At 36.8% G+C, this 16222-nt stretch overlaps 1 protein-coding gene across 1 annotated transcript in view; it reads left to right on the top strand.

Moving 5' to 3' along the window:
- ABCC9 (ATP-binding cassette, sub-family C (CFTR/MRP), member 9) overlaps positions 1 to 16222 on the top strand; it is a 133175-nt gene that overhangs the window by 11097 nt on the left and 105856 nt on the right. The window contains exon 5 of the mRNA XM_008581481.1: positions 3046 to 3167. Coding sequence (XP_008579703.1) covers positions 3046 to 3167 — 122 coding nt within the window. The remainder of the gene's footprint in view (positions 1 to 3045; positions 3168 to 16222) is intronic.

The following is a 16222-nucleotide window of genomic DNA, read 5'->3' as shown; positions in this document are numbered from 1 at the left end:
ACCTTTTATTTATGTTTTTATTTTTATTATTTTTTCTTTTAAAAATTATTCTTTCAACCTCCGTAATGTAGTGCTTTTTAAATCTTCTTTCTAACTTTCTGACTAAAGATTTTCTGCTATAATGGTGCATATGCACCCTTACCAAGCCATTGAGGTCTGCAAATCATACTCTAAAAAAAACAAAGCTTAATGGAAAAAATAAGGTTGGGAAACCACTCAAAACCTACGCAAATTTGTAAATAGAGAACTAACAGAATAATAAAAATCCTAACAGAAGTACTAGCATGGTTAAAAGACACTTTAAAGTCCTAATAAAGAGATGCCACAATAAGTATAAAGCCTTACTCTACCTGCTGTTATCTTTACCAATTCTTTATTATTGCTTTTCTTATTGATGTTTTGTCATTCTTTTTCTTTTCTTTTTTTTTTTTCAAAAGATGACTGGTAAGGGGATCTCAATCCTTGGCTTGGTGTTGTCAGCACCACGCTCAGCCAGTGAGCAAACTGGCCATCCCTATATAGGATCCGAATCCGTGGCCTTGGTGTTATCAGCACCGCACTCTACTGAGTGAGCCACGGGCCGGCCTTGTCATTCTTTTTCTAATTTCTAGAATTGGCTACTTAATTTATCTATTATAATTATTTCTTGTTGAATGCATCTAAGGCTATCAACTTTCTCCTGGGTATGGTTGTGACCACACGTTTTTACAGGCTTTGATAGAGAATGTACTCATTTGTAAATTTCCTAAATATTCAGTAAGTGACTTTTGCGTTCTCTCTTTGATTAAATAATCAGGGAGTATTAGAAGCATTTCCTAATTTTTGTACTGATGGAATATTTATCTACTATGTTTTCCTTTGACCATTTTGAACTATTTCTGGGAGGCAGTGGGCGTTTTTTAAGCGCTATCATAGAACTGTCACATTTTTGTTATCATACCTGTAGTAATGATTCCAAACTATATCACTGATCATGTTCTAAATCTCTGTGTACACTTATCTGTTAGGCAATTCTTTTTGCATGTATATTAGACACCTTCACAATCCACGCATCCCTACTGAAACTTTTTAGCTTCTCTCTCTACTCTGCTCGTCTTTTAAAAATCTTATTTGGTCACACAAGCACCCACCCAGACACTCTAGGAATTATTTTCTACCTCTCCACTGCCATTACCCTCATACTCTAACACTATTAAAGTCCTGCCCGTTTTAACAATTAATCTTCCAAGTGTGTTATTTCTTTCATGTTATTGCTGCCAAAGCTTAAATCTGGCCTTCGTCACGTGACCTGTACCCATGGTTTCCTGACTGCTTTTCTTTCATTTCCTCCCCTCACCACAATCCCACATACAGCTGCTCCTTAACTTAAATGGTTCCACTTCCTGACAATTGTTCCACTTACGATTTTTCGCCTTTACGATGGTGTGAAAGCAATACACATTCAGTAGAAACCGTACTTGGAGTACCCATGTAACCATTCTGTTTTTCACATTCAATATAATATTCAATAAATTACATGAGAGGTTCAGCACTTTCTGATAAGATAGACTTTGTGCTGATGATTTGCCCAAGTGTGGGCTAATGTAAGTGTTCCGAGCATGTTTAAGGTAGGGCAGGCTAAGCTACGATGTTCAATAGGTTGGGTGTATTAAATACATTTCAACTTACAATGTCTTCAATTTATGATGGGTTTATCAGGACATAACCCCATTGTAAGTCAAGGAGCATGGGTATTACCTCTGAACTCCATCATACACATTACTGCCAGAGTGAGCCATTTAAAACAGAAATCTGGTCATACCATCTACCTGTTAACATGTTTCAGTTTTCTGCAAGATGAGATTCCAACCCTTTACCGTGGCATACAAATCCTTTCATGGTACGTCCTATCTTAAACTTTTTTTTCAAGAGTATTAAGCTATTTGAAAGTTTGAGCATGTTACACTCTTTCATGCTTCTATATATTAGCACGTTCTGCTCCCCCTTTTTAAAGTGCCTGTCCACCACTTTCCTGACTAGGGGATCCCTTTTCGTTTTCACTTCCCAGTGTCAACCATACCTCTTCTGAAATGACTTTCTCAAATGTTCCTTTTTCCCTCACTCTTAGACAGGTCATGCTCTTCTTTATACCATTATGTACTAATATATTTGAGGAATGTGGGAAAAGTCAAAGGTTTGCCTAGGTGGCATTATTAATGAACATGGAGCTGAGGACTGTCTACCATGCACATCTGGGTCTGTCACATCTCCTATTCACTTGGAGCTCTCTGCTGCCCTCAGAATGAAGCAGTCTCCTTGCAGTCGTACTGAATTGCTTGCAATACCCTTGAACATACCTGGACCCTTTGCCTGGAACGGTCTTCCTCTTTTCTTCTTCTGGGGAGCAGTTCATCATTATCAAAGTCTCAGTTTAGAAGTCACATCCTTCACAAAGTTTTCTCTGTCCCAGACTTGAGCCCTGTGTGCTCTTGCTGTCCCTTCATCAGTGTTATAATTTTTTATTTGCTATTGATATCCTCAATAGACCCTAAACTTGGTGACCACAGATACTATATCTTGTCTTGTTCATTGCTGCATCCCAGAACCTATTACAGTGTCTGGACCAGCAGTACATTAGCACTGAATAAATTAATGGGAATGAAGAAATCACTGAAGACCATAAAGTTTGGGAAAGCTGACAAAGGAATAAACATACTTTTCCCACACATTAGAATTCAGAGTCAGTGGATTGTTTTTATTGCTTAGTTGTTAAATTATTTCAGCAGTTCTGCCCTTCAGTATGAGAGTAATTACACATGTATTTTTCTTGTAAGCACTTTATAGTTTAGCTGTGTTTACCCAGCCCTCCATGTTAGAATAAATCCCTTGCACAGAATTGTGTCTCTCAATATATTCCTCCCTTCCATATTTTCTTAGCAACTACTACTGCATTCTGTATTTTCAACATCTTATTACTAAGACAGAGTTTTAATGAAAAAAAGGTAAAAAAATGAGGAACTCTGGAAGTGTCAGCTGTAGACACTGACTCTGTACTGCTCTCCATAGGCGCCGGGAGTCGCGCCATCTCCATCTCTTCATGCCGGCCGTGATGGGATTCGTTGCCACTACGACATCAATAGTATATTATCATAATATTGAAACATCAAATTTTCCTAAATTACTTCTAGGTAAGTATGGTCAAGTTCTTTCCCCAAAAGAGCTATTTGTTTTTCTTTTTCCTCACAGTAAATACTATCAGAATGGATTGGGAGTAGGAGGCGTGGGAAAACCACAGTAATTAATTCTCTTGTAGCTGTCCAGTAAATGTGGGGTTGAAGATAAGCTGAGTTAGTCTAGGCTGTGAAAATTCCATTCCCCCAGGACATCTGTCCTCCAATAAATGCCCCTCGTGGTGTGTTGGTGTGTGGTGGATGAAAGTGGAGGGAACGTGCTGCCTTCTGGCTTGCAGAAGTTGTACTCCAGGAGCCAGAGCTCTTGCAAGGAGCTGCTTCACCATGTTGCTCCATAAACAAGTCATCTCATCTAGTTCCATGCGTTTCTGCTTCTGGCTCAGAGTCCTGGGGGATTTTCTGAAGGCCCAGATCTTTCACCGATGCTGCGGGAATGCCACATTTCCCTAGAAGAGCTGCCGAGGCATCAGGGGTCTCTAAGCAGCAAAGTGTGCTTCACAGCATTCTGAAAAGTATGCTGTCCTGGGAAGCAACTGCCTCCACAGCACAACCCCTCACATCTGCAGCATGACTAAGATGCCCTTATTAGCCTCTCTTGCCTCCTTGTCCTGTGGAAATCAGAGGCTGTCTAAAATAAAAATTTTGTTTTTGCCTTAGGCTGAAATGATATAGTTCATCCCAATTAGTTATATTTAACACTCTGACCCATTCTTGTTTTCCTTGGTGTACTCTTTCATAAAGAGAGCTGAGATGAAGGTATGTAACATGGATCATAGATGAGCTGTAGGAGCCTCTGAACCTCCTAAAATTGTAGATGGAATCGTATGTGTTTGTGTGAATGAATGCTTGCAGCTTCAAAGGTTCATGCAGTTCTTCATTTGATTGTTATCTGATGAAAATGACATTGACTACTGATGTCAAAATTAGGAAAAGAAATAAGTAAAGCACACAAATAGTATTTTATTTATTTGCCCAGAAGACATTAAAACTTAAAATGGGTGGGTGGTAAATACTGATCTTTAATTGTTTATTGTATTAACATTATATGATTGGGCAAAGGTAATCTAATAAGAAAAGGAGAGAGGGTTAACTATTAATTTAATAGGCTGATGTGAATTATCTTAGTAGAAAGCTCTTCAGTACAAAATGGCAGAAGACATTATCACAGAATGTGATAGGTGCCCAAAAAAGAGTGATGTTTCCAGTTGACAACAGCAAAAAATATATAGCATTGGGAATTTGATAAGGTAGATATACACCTTTGAAAACGTGATGATGATAAAAAAGTTATAAGATATAATTAGACAGGGCACGCACATTTCAATATTATTCTAGGACTATTAGGAAGGAAATGCAATCAGAATCTGGCTATAATTGCCATGTAGATTCAAGGCAGAGGCCACAATTTGATCATATAGCTGGAGGGACTTATAGAGATAAAAGATAGTCTTTCTCATTATTTTAGGAGAGAAAAAAATTGTACCTAGAAAAATTATACTTATTTTAAGATCACAAAGCTAGTAATTTTGTCCCAACATTTTATTATGAAAATCACCAAACATACAGAAATTCGAAAGAATTATGTGACTACCCATTTACCACCACCTACATTCTTCAATTTACATTTGTTCTGTTGGTTTTATCACACATCTACATCTTTCCAATCCTCTCTCCACCTATCAATCCACCTTAGTTTTTAGTGCATTTTAAGGTACGTTACAGACATTATTAGTATTCTTCACCCCTGAACCCTTCAGCATGCATCTCATTAGCTAGAGTTAAATATTTGTTTGCAGTTCTTTTTGTGAGATGAAATTTACATATCTGAAGCACAGAAATCTTATTTTACTGAATGCATACACCTGTATAACCCTATCACGACGTAGCCATCACCTCTGCAAGTTTTCTTGTGCCCCTTCCCAGTCAATCCCCACTTTCACCTCCACAGAAAGAATAACCATTCTGATTTTTTCCCCACCATACATTAGATTTGCCTATTCGAGAACTTCATGTAAATTGAATCATACAGTATAAACTCTTTTAAGTAAGGCTTCTGTCTCTCAGCATGATTTTTTGAGGCTCATCCATAGTGTAGCATCGATCAGTATTTTGTTCTTGTAATTGTTGGATAGTATTCCATTGTGTGAATATACCACAGTTTTTCCATTCTCTTGTTGATGGACACCTGGGCTGTTTCCAGGTTTTGGTTACCACGAAAAAAACCTGCTATAAACACTCCTGTACAAGTTTTTTTGTGGGTATATGCGTATATATTTATTTCTTTTGGGTAAATATCTAAGAGTGAAATTGCTGGGTCATAGAGTAGTCAGGTAAATGTTTATATTTGTAAGAAACCTGCAGATCATTTCAGTAAGTGGTTGTATTGTTTTACATACTCAGTAACAATGTGTAGCAGTTCAGTTCCACATGCTCACTAACATTGGTTGATCTTGGTCTTTCTCAATTAGCCATGCTGGTGGGTGTGTACTGATAACACTTTGTGGTTTTAATTTGCATTTCCCTGATAAGAAATAACACTGAACACTTTTTGATTGATTTATTGGCCATTTGTTATCTTTGTGAAGTGGCTGTGTTTTTTAATGATTTAAAAATATTTATTGATTAAACATCTGTTTTCTCATTGTTATTTTTAATTTCATTGTTGTCTAGTATACATAGTAAATAGTATACAGCAATTGTTACATTTTTGATATTGAGTTGTAGGTGCACTTTGTATATAGTAGATACTTGTATATCATCATACATGTTTTTAAAATATTTCCTCCCAGTCTGTGGCATGCATTTTCATTTATTTAATATGGCCTTTTGATGAGCAGAAGGCTTTAATTTTGGTGTAGTATATTTTATCATTTTTCTTGTATTCAGTTATTACTTTCTGTGTCTTAATAAATCTTTGCCTTCCCTCAAAATATGTTTCCTTCATATTCTCCTGTTTTATTTTATTTATTTATTTATTTATTTATTTATTTATTTATTTATTTATTTATTTAAAAAGATGACCGGTAAGGGGATCTTAACACTTGACTTGGTGTTGTCAGCACCACGCTCACCCAGCGAGCTAACCGGCCATCCCTATATGGGATCCGAACCCGGGGCCTTGGTGTTATCAGCACCGCACTCTCCCGAGTGAGCCACGGGCTGGCCCTCCTGTTTTATTTTAGAAACTCTTTTAGTCTGTCTGTGTTGCTATAACAGAAATACCTGAGACTGGGTAATTTATAAAGAACAGAACAGAGGTTTATTTGGTTTATGATTCTGGGACAGGTGGTCTGGCATAGGCCTCAGGCTGCTTCTACTCATGGCAGGAAGAGGCAGGCAGTCAGCAGGTACAAGCAGATCACATGGTGAGAGGAAGCAAGAGAGAGAGGGGAGGTGCCAGGGTCTTTTAAACAACCAACTCTCACAGGAACTAAAAGAGTAAGAACTCAGTCACTACCCCTCCTCCCCCAGGGAGAGCATTAATCCATTTGTGAGGGATCCACCCTCATGACTCAAACAGCTTCTAGCACTGCCACATTGGGGATCAGATTTCCACATGAGTTTTGGGGGTACCACACATCCAAACTCTATCATTCTACCCCTGCCCCCCAAAACTCATGTCCCTCTCATGTACAACATTCCATCCCAACAGTCCCAAAGTCTTAGCTTGTTCCAGCACAAACTTAAAAGTCCAAAGTCCAAAATCTCATCTGAGACCAAAGGGCAAAAGTCCTTCTAGCTTTGAACCTGTAAAAATCAAAAACAAACTTATCTACTGCCAGGCTACAGTGGTGGAACAGACATTAGGTACACATTACCATTATAAAAGGGAGGAATAGGTCAGAAGAAAGGAGAAACAGGCCCCATACAAGTCCAAAACCCATCAGGGCAGATATTATGTCCTAAAACTCCAAAATAATCTTCTTTGACTCCAAGTCCTGCATCCTGGGCACAATGGGGCATCTGGGCCCCCAAAGGCTTGGGCAGCCTCACTCCTCCCATGGGACTGCACTGTAGCCTTCAGCTTTTCTAGGCCTGCGTTGCATGTTGCCATTGGCCCTGCTGTTCTGGGGTCCTGGTGGCAGCCCCACTGCCTTGGCTCTACTAGATGTTTCCCCAGTGGAGGCTCTCTGTGGGAGCTCCAACCCCACTTTCCTGCTCAGCATTGCTCTAGTAGATGACCTCTGCTGTGGCTCTGCCCCTGCAGCAGGTCTTTGTCTGGGCCCCCAGGCTTTCCAAACATCCTCTGGAATCTGGGTGGAGGCTGCCACACCTCCATTGCTCTTATGTTCTGTTGGCCTGCAGACTTAACATGAACACCATCAAGATTTCAGGCTTCTACTCTCCAGAGCTGCTGCATGAACCACACTTGAGGCAGGGCTGCTCCAGCCAGAGTGGCTGGGATGAAGGGAGCTGCATGCCAGGTCTGTCCTCCAGGACAACTCAGTCCTTCTAAGCATCAGGGCCTGTGATGGGTGGGGCACCCTTCCAGACTTCTCAAGTGCCTTTAGGGCTTTTTTCTCATTGTCCTGGTTACTAGTATTTGACTGCCTCACCACCAAGCTAATGTCTTTAGCTACCAGTTTATTTGCTTCACCTTTGCATTTTTCTCCTGCTTTCTGCTTCTCTACCCCATGTGCAAATTTTCCAAATCTTTACGCTCTGCTTCCCTTTTAAATTCTGGCTTTACATCATGCCTTTGCTGCCATAACTCAGAGTAGGCTGTTACAAGTAAGCATGCAGCTTCCTTAATGCTTCGCTGCTTAGAAGTTTCTTCTGCCAGATACTCTGGTTCACAACTCCTAAGTTTTACCTTCCACAAAGTCCAAAGGCATGGACACAATGCAGCCAAGTTCCTTGCTACGGTGTAGCAAGGGTTATCTTTTGTCCAATTCCTAATAAGTTCCTCATTTCTATCTGAGACCTCATCATCTGCATGGCTTTTACTGTCCACATTTCTATCTGTTCACAACCATTTAACTAGTCTCGAAAATGTTCCAAACTTTCCCTCATCTTTTTGCATTCTTCTAAGTCCTCCAAACTCCTCCAACCTTTGCCTAATTCCCAGTTCCAAAGCTGCATTCATATTTTCAGGTATCTGTATAACAACACCCCACTCCCGGTACCAATTTTCTGTTTTAGTCCATTTCTGTTGCTATGACAGAAATACCTGTGATTTATAAAGAACAGAAGTTTATTAGGCTTATGATTCTGGGACAGCTACATCTGGCATGGGCCTCAGGCTGCTTCTACTGATGGTGGGAAGTGGCAGGTGGCTGGCAGGTACAAGCTGATCACATAGTAAGAGGAAGCAAGAGAGAGAGAGAGGGGACGTGCCAAGGTCTTTTAAACAACCAGCTCTCAGGAGAACTAATAGAGTGAGAACTCACTACCCCTCATCCCCCAGGGAGAGCATTAATCCATTCATGAGGGATTTGCCCCTATGACTCAAACAGCTTCTAGCACTTCCACATTGGTGATCAGATTTCTGCATGAGCTTTGGAGGGACAACACATCCAAACTCTATCAGAAGCTTTATGGTTTCAGTTTTTATTTTTAGAACTATGATCCATTTAAAATTAATTGAGTATATGGTGTAAGGCAGGTTTAAGGGTTTTTTAAAATTCCAAATGTATATCCATGTGTTTCAGTAACATTTGTGGAATAGACTTTTCATTTGCTGTCAGGTTGCTTTGGTGCCTCTGTAAAAAAACAGTTAAATCAAATGACTGTTTCTGGTGTGATCTATTTCTTGGCTCTGTTTTCTGCTCCTTTAATCTATTCATGGATTTTTATGCCACTAACACTTTGTCTTGATTACTGTATCTTTGGAGGTTTTGAAGTCATGTACTATAAGATACAAATATTTTTCCTTGTTTTTCTTCCAAGATTGCTTTGGATATTCTGGTTCCTTTGCATTTCTATATATAGTTTAGAATCAGGCTAACAGTTTCTATTTTAAGAAAATTCTTGGTGGGTTTACAATGGGGATTGCATTGGATATATAGAAAAATTGGGGAGAGAATTGATATCTTAACAATATTGAGTCTCACAATCCATTCTTTATTTATTTAGGTCTTCTTTCATTTTCCTTAGGAATGTTTTGTAGCTTTCAGTGTAGAGGTTTTGTATGTCATTAAATCTTTTACCAACTTTTTATGTTTTCCTGCTGCTATTGTAAATGGGATTGTATTTCAAATCTCATTTTCCAATTGTTTTCTGCCTTTGCATAAAATATAATTGATTTTGTATATTGACCTTGTATTTTGCAACCTTGGGAATTCACTTACTATTTCTAGCTATTGCTTTGTAGGTTTTGGGGGATTTTCTATATGAATAAACATGCCATCTGCAAATAAAGATATTTATACTTATTTCTTTTCAACCTTTTTCATGCTTTGTTTTCTTTTACTTTTCTTGCTTTATTGCTCTAGCTAGGACCTCCGCTAATATGCTGAATAGGTATGGTAAGAGTTCCTGATTTTAGGGGAAAAATGATCAGTCTTTCATAATCAATTATTGTGTTAATTATAGGTTTTTCATAGAAGAAATTTATCTGGTGAGTACGTTTTCTTCTATTCCAAACTTTCTAAGATTATTTTTTAATCATGATGGGTGTTGAATTTTATTAATTTTTTCTTCTTCATTAGTTGGGAAAATTGTATTTCTGTTAATGTGCTAAATTGCATTGATCTATTGTTCAAGTGATAAAGTAACAATGCATTCCTAGGATAAACCACACGTAGTCATGATATATCATGCATGTTAGATATTGCTATATTTTGTTTGTTAAGGCTTTTTATATCTGTGGTGAAGTATATTGGTTTGTTATTTTCTTCTGCTGTCTTAGATTTCGCATACCAGGTTATACTGGATTCATAAAATGCATTGGAAAGTGTTCTCTCTATTTTCTGAAAGACTGTGTAAAATTAATTTTATTTCTTCCTTAAATGTTGTATAAAATTTACCAGTGTAGTCATATGGTCCTGGAATTTTCTCCAAGGGAGGATTTTTATTTATGAATTTATTTCTTTATAAGATACGGACTCTTTGTAGTAGCTATGTCTTTTTATGTCAGTTGTGGTAAACTGCAGTTTTTAAGCAATTTTTCATTTCATCTAAGTTTTCGGATTAAGACATAAAGTTGTTTATACTCCAGATTATCCTTTTAAAGTATGTAGGCTATGTAGGGATGTGGTTCCTCTTCCATTCTTAATACTGATATTTTTTGTCCTCCTTGTTTTCTTGATCAGTTTCGCATGGAATGTACCAGTTTTCTTGATCTTTTTTTAAAGAGTCAACCTGTTGACTTTATTAAGTTTGTTCATTTATCAGTTGTTCATTTTCTATTTTATTGCTTTCTACTCTTATCTTATTTTCATCCTTTCATTTATTTTGTTCTTCTTTCCCCAGCTTTTAAGGGGAAAATGTATGTCATTGATTTTGGACCTCTTTGTTACTAAAATAAGTATCTAAAGCTATAAACTTTCCACTAAGTCTTGTGTTAGTTGTACTCCTTACATTTTAGAGACATAGTATTTCTGTTATAATTTAGTTAAAATATTTCCTAATTTTCCTAGTGATATTTTCTTTAACATGTGGATTATTAGAAATGCGTTAATTTCCAGATATTTGGAGACTTATTATCTACCTAGATATCTTATTGTGCACAAAGACCAGAAGGTTACCTCCATTTTCTCTGTGCCTGGTGTTTAAACCCTGTATGACCCTCCTCCCTTGAGTGTGAGTGGAACCTGTGCCTTACTTTTAGCCAATAGAGTATGGCAGGGATGAAGGTCCCAAATCGGTCAAGCCTTTGTTGAGACTTCAGCCCCCTTCAACACCTAGATGGCAGGCTGATAAGACCCTGAAGCAAAGAATTCAGTTAACCCATGCTCAGACTCTTGACCCATGGATACTGAGAGATAATGCATGTGTACTACTTTAAGCTACTAAATTTGTCACTCTGTTACACTAAACTTGTTGCATCTTGTTTTCTGAGTGAGCATATGGTACTGGTACCATATGTACTTAACAAGAATTTACATTCTGAAGATGTTAGGTGTATATTTATAATATCAAATGTCAGCTAGTTTTGTATATATCACATAGTAGAGGTTGGCTGGTAGCATTTAAATCTTCTAAGTCTTCATTAGGCATATGCATATTTTTGATTGTTGTATCTTTCTGAAAAATTGATGCTTTTATTATTATCAAAAGCCTTTATTTCTTTTTTTGTTGAAAAATAATTGATCGTACATACCTATGGGATATAACATTGAATATCAATACCTGTACACAATATATAATGCTGAAATCAGGATAATTAGTATATTCCACATTACACAATGCAATTGTATTTTGTGCCAATTTCTCACTGACACCAATTTCTTTGCCAATTTAATTGCCAATTTCTCATTAACGCCCTCTCCCCCTCTCCCACTTCTGATGGCCTCGTTTCTGTTTTCTCCTTTTGAAAGGTCAACAGTTATTGTGATTGTTGTATCTTTCTTTCTTTTTAAAATTTATTTGTGTATTTTTTTAGGTCCCACTTAATAGTGAGGACATGCAGTATTTCTTTTTCTGTGCCTGGAATATTCACATAACATAGTTTTCTCTAAGTTCATCTGTGTTGCTGTGAATGGCAAAATTCTGTTTAATGTCACAGTAGTATTCCATTGTGTAGCTATACCAAATTTTCCTTATCCAGTTACCTGTTGATGGACACTTAGGTTGGTTCCAACTCTTAGCTATTGTAAATAGAGCTGACGTAAACAGGGGAGTGCAGGAATCCCTTCAACATGATGATTTCCATTCCTTTGGGTACATACCCAATAGTGGGATTGCTGGATCATGTGGCAATTCTATCTGTAGTTTTTTGAGGAACCTTCATATTATTTTCCATAATAACTGCACTAACTTACAGTCCCACTTACAGAAAGGTTCCCCTTTCTCCACATCCTCACCAACATTTGTTATTCTCTATCTTTTTTAGTGTTCAGTCTAACTGGCATGAAATAATATATCAGTGTGGTTTTGATTTGCATTTCCCTGATGCTTAGTGATGTTGAGCTTTTTTTCATGTGTCTGTTGGCCATTTGTATATCTTCTTTGAGGAATGGCTATTCAGCTCCTTGCCCATTTTTTAGTTGGGTTATTTTTTTTTTTTCACTGTTAGGTTGTTTGAGTTCCTTATATATTCTGGATATTAATCCTTTGTCATATGCATAGCTTGCAAATATTTTCTCCCATTCTGTAGGTTGTCTTTTCACTCTTTTTCTTTTGCTTTGCAGAAGGTTTTTACTTTGATATGGTACTATTTGTTTATTTTTTTCTTTTGTTGCCTGTTCATAAAGCCTTTGCCCAATCCTACTTCCTGAAGTGTTTCCTCTATATTTCTTTTAGGAGTTTTATAGTTTCAGGTTTTATATTTAAGTCTTTAATCTATTTTGAGTTGATTTTGGTATATGATGAGAGGTAAGAGTCTAGTTTCATTCTTCTATATATGGATGTCCAGTTTTCCCAGCACTATTTATTGAAGAGGCAGTCTTTTCCCCAACATATGTTCTTGTTGTCTTTGTCAAAGATCAGTTGGCTGTAAGTATGTGGGTTGATTTCTGGGTACTCTACTCTGATCCATTAGTCTGAGTGTCTGTTTTTTTGCTAGTGCCATGTTGTTTTGGTTACTATAATTTTGCAGTATAATTTGAAGTCAGGTGGTGTAATGTCTCCAGCTTTATTTATTTATTTATTTATTTATTTATTTTTGCTCAGGATTGCTTTGGCTGTTCAGGATCTTTTGTTGTCTCATGTGAATGTTAGGATTGTTTTTCTATTTCTGTGAAGAATGTCATTGAGATGTTGATGGGGACTGTGTTGAATCTGTAGATCACTTTGGGTAGTGTGGGCATTTTGACAATGTTCTTTCTAAGACAAGAGCATGGAATGTCTTTCCATCTTTTTGCGTCCTCTTTAATTTCTTTCACCAGTGATTTGTAGTTCTCATTGTAGAGATCTTTCACCTCCTTGGTTAAATTGATTCCTAGGTATTTTATTTTTTTGGTGATTATTGTAACTGGGCTTGCTTTCTTGATTTCTTTTTCTGCTGTTTTGTTATTGGAGTATTAAAATGCTACTGATTTTTGCTTGTTGATTTTGTATCCTGCCATTTACTGAAATCATTTATTAGCTCTGTGAGTTTTTTGGTAGAGTCTTTATGTTTTTCTATAAATAGGATCATGTCATCTGCAAGCAAGAACAGTTTCACTTCACCTTTTCAATCTGGTTGCCCTTTATTTCTTTCTCTTGCCTGAATGCTCCAGCTAGTACTTCCAATAGTAGTACTATTGGCATCCTTGTATTGTTCCTGTTCTTAAGGGAAAGAATTTCAGCTCTTCCCCATTGTGGATGATATTGGTGGTGGGTTTGCCATAGAAGGCTTTTATTTTGTTGAGATATTTTTCTTCTATACGTAATTTTCTGAGAGTCTTAATCATGAAGGGATGTTGAATTTTGTCAAATGTTTTTTCTACGTGTATTGAGATAGATAATTATATGGTTTTTGTCCTTGATTTGATTGACGTGGTGACTTGCACATGTTGACTCCACATTTACTGACTTGCACATGGTGAACCATCCTGTATCCCTGGGATGAATCCCACTTGATCATGGTGTATAATTTTTTTGATGTATTCTGATTGCTAATATTTTGTTGAGGATTTTTGCATCTATGTTCATCAGAGATATTGGCCAGTAGTTTTCTTTTTTTGTTGTGTCTTTCTCTCATTTTGGTATCAGGTTGATGCTGACCTCATAGAATGAGTTTGGGAGCATGGCCTCTGTTTCAATTTTTTGGAATAGTTTGAAGAGAATTGGTATTAATTTCTTTTTATAGGTTTGGTAGAATTCAACAGTAAGCTATCTTGTCCTGGGCTTTTTTTTGTTGAGAGAATGTTGATTACTGCTTCTATCTCATTGCATGTTGGTCTCTTCAGGTTTTTTATTTCTTATTAGTTCAGTCTTGGCAGTTTGTATATGTCCAGAAATTTATCAGTTTCCTCCAGGTTTTCAAATTTGTTGGCATATAGTTGTTCATAATAGTCTCTAATGATTTTTGTATCCCTGTTGTATCAGTTGCAATGTCTTCTTTTTAATTTTTTGTTATTTGGGTCTTTTCTTTTCTTTTTTTAGTTAGCCTAACTAATGGTTTGTCTACTTTGTTGATCTTCTCAAAAAAAAAAAAAAAAAAAACCAACATTTTTGTTTCATTGAACTATTGGATAGTTTTTAGAGTCTCTGTTTCATTTAGTTCTGCTCTGATCTTAATTATATCTTTCCATTTACTAATTTTGGGATTGGATTGTTCTTATTTCTAGTTCTTTGAGGTGTAGCATTACATTGTTTATCTGAAATCTTTCTATTCTTTTGATATAGGTATATGTATATATTGCAATAAACCTCCCTCATAGTACTGCTTTTGCAGTATCCTATAGGTTTGGTATGATGTGTGTATATTTTCACTGCTTCCAGGAAATTTTTTGATTTCCTGTTTAATTTTTTTTTTTTTTTTTTTTTTGGACCCATAGGTCATTCATTAGCATGTTGTTTAATTTCCACTTATTTGTATAGTTTCTAAAGTTTGGCTTGTTACTGATTTCTACTTTTAATCCATTTTAGTCTGAAAAGATACTTGAAATGATTTCAATTTTTAAAAATTTGTTGAGACTTGATTTGTGACCTAACATGGATCTGTCCTGGAGAGTGTTCCATGTGCTGATGAGAAGAATGTATGTTCTGTAGTTGTTGGATGAAATGTTCTGTAGATATCCCAGGTCCCAGTTCATCTAAAGTGTAGTTTAAATCCTGCCTATTGATTTGTTGCCAAGATGATCTGTCCGATGCTGAGAGATGGGTGTTCAGATCCCCAACTATTATCAAATTGAGGTCTATCTCTTTCTTTAGGTCTAATAGTGTTTGCTTTGTATATCTGGGTGCTCCAGTGCTGGGTTCATATGTATTTATGATTGTTATGTCTTCTTGCTGGATAGATACCTTTATCATTATATAGTGGACTTCTTTGTCTCTTTTTATGTTTTTTGGTTTAAAGTCTAATTTATCCACTGTAAGAATAGCTATTCCTGCTCATTTTGGTTTCCCTTTGTGTGGTATATCTTTTTTTTTATCCTTTCATTATTAGTCTGTGTGAGTCTTTATGGGTGAGGTGAGTCTCTTGAAGAAGCACATATTTGGGTCTAGCTTTTTAATCCAATCAGTCTGTCTTTTGACTGGAAGGTTAATCCATTTACATTTAGGGCTGTTATTCAAAGGTATTGTCTTATTCCTGGCATTTTGTTGATGTTTCCTTTGGATGTTTTAAATATCTTTTGTTCCTTCCTTCTCCTTTTATTGTTTGTCTTCAATGTTTGTTGGTTTTTTAAGGTGGTAAGATTTATTTTCTTTCTCTTTCTCACTTGCATTTTTATTCTGCCAGTGGGTTTTGTTCTTTCTTGTGTATTAATGGTAGTGATTATCATTTTTTGGATTCTAGATGCTGGACTCCCTTGAGAATTTCTTGTAAGACTGGTTGCATGGTGGTGAACTCCCATAGTTTTTATTTGATTGGGTAATACACTATTTCTCCCTCATTACTGAAGCATAGCCTTACCGGGTATAGTATTCTTAGCTGGCAGTATTTTTCTTTTGGTATTTTGAATACATCATCCCACTCTCTTCTGGCCTGTAGAATTTCTGTTGAGAAGTCTGCTGTTAGTCTGATGGGGACTCCCTTTTAGGTGACTTGATGCTTTTCTCTTGCTGTTTTTAAGATTCTCTTTTTGTCTTTGAGCTTTGCCAGTTTGACTATAATGTGTCTTGGAAAGAATCTTTTTGGATTGAGTCTGATTGGGGATCTTTGAGCTTCTTGGATCTGAAGCTGTGTGTCTCTCCCTCTACCTGAGTAGCTTTTTGTTATTATTCCATTGAATATGTTTTCAATGCCTTTTTCTTTCTCTTCTCCTTCTGGAATACCCATGATTCAGATATTTGTGTGCTTA

The sequence above is a fragment of the Galeopterus variegatus genome, unplaced genomic scaffold (assembly GCF_000696425.1).
Source record: "Galeopterus variegatus unplaced genomic scaffold, G_variegatus-3.0.2 Scaffold2362, whole genome shotgun sequence".
Classification (NCBI taxonomy): Eukaryota; Metazoa; Chordata; class Mammalia; order Dermoptera; family Cynocephalidae; genus Galeopterus; species Galeopterus variegatus.
Note: the sequence above shows the minus strand (reverse complement) of the source record. Positions and strands in the feature narration are given on the sequence as shown.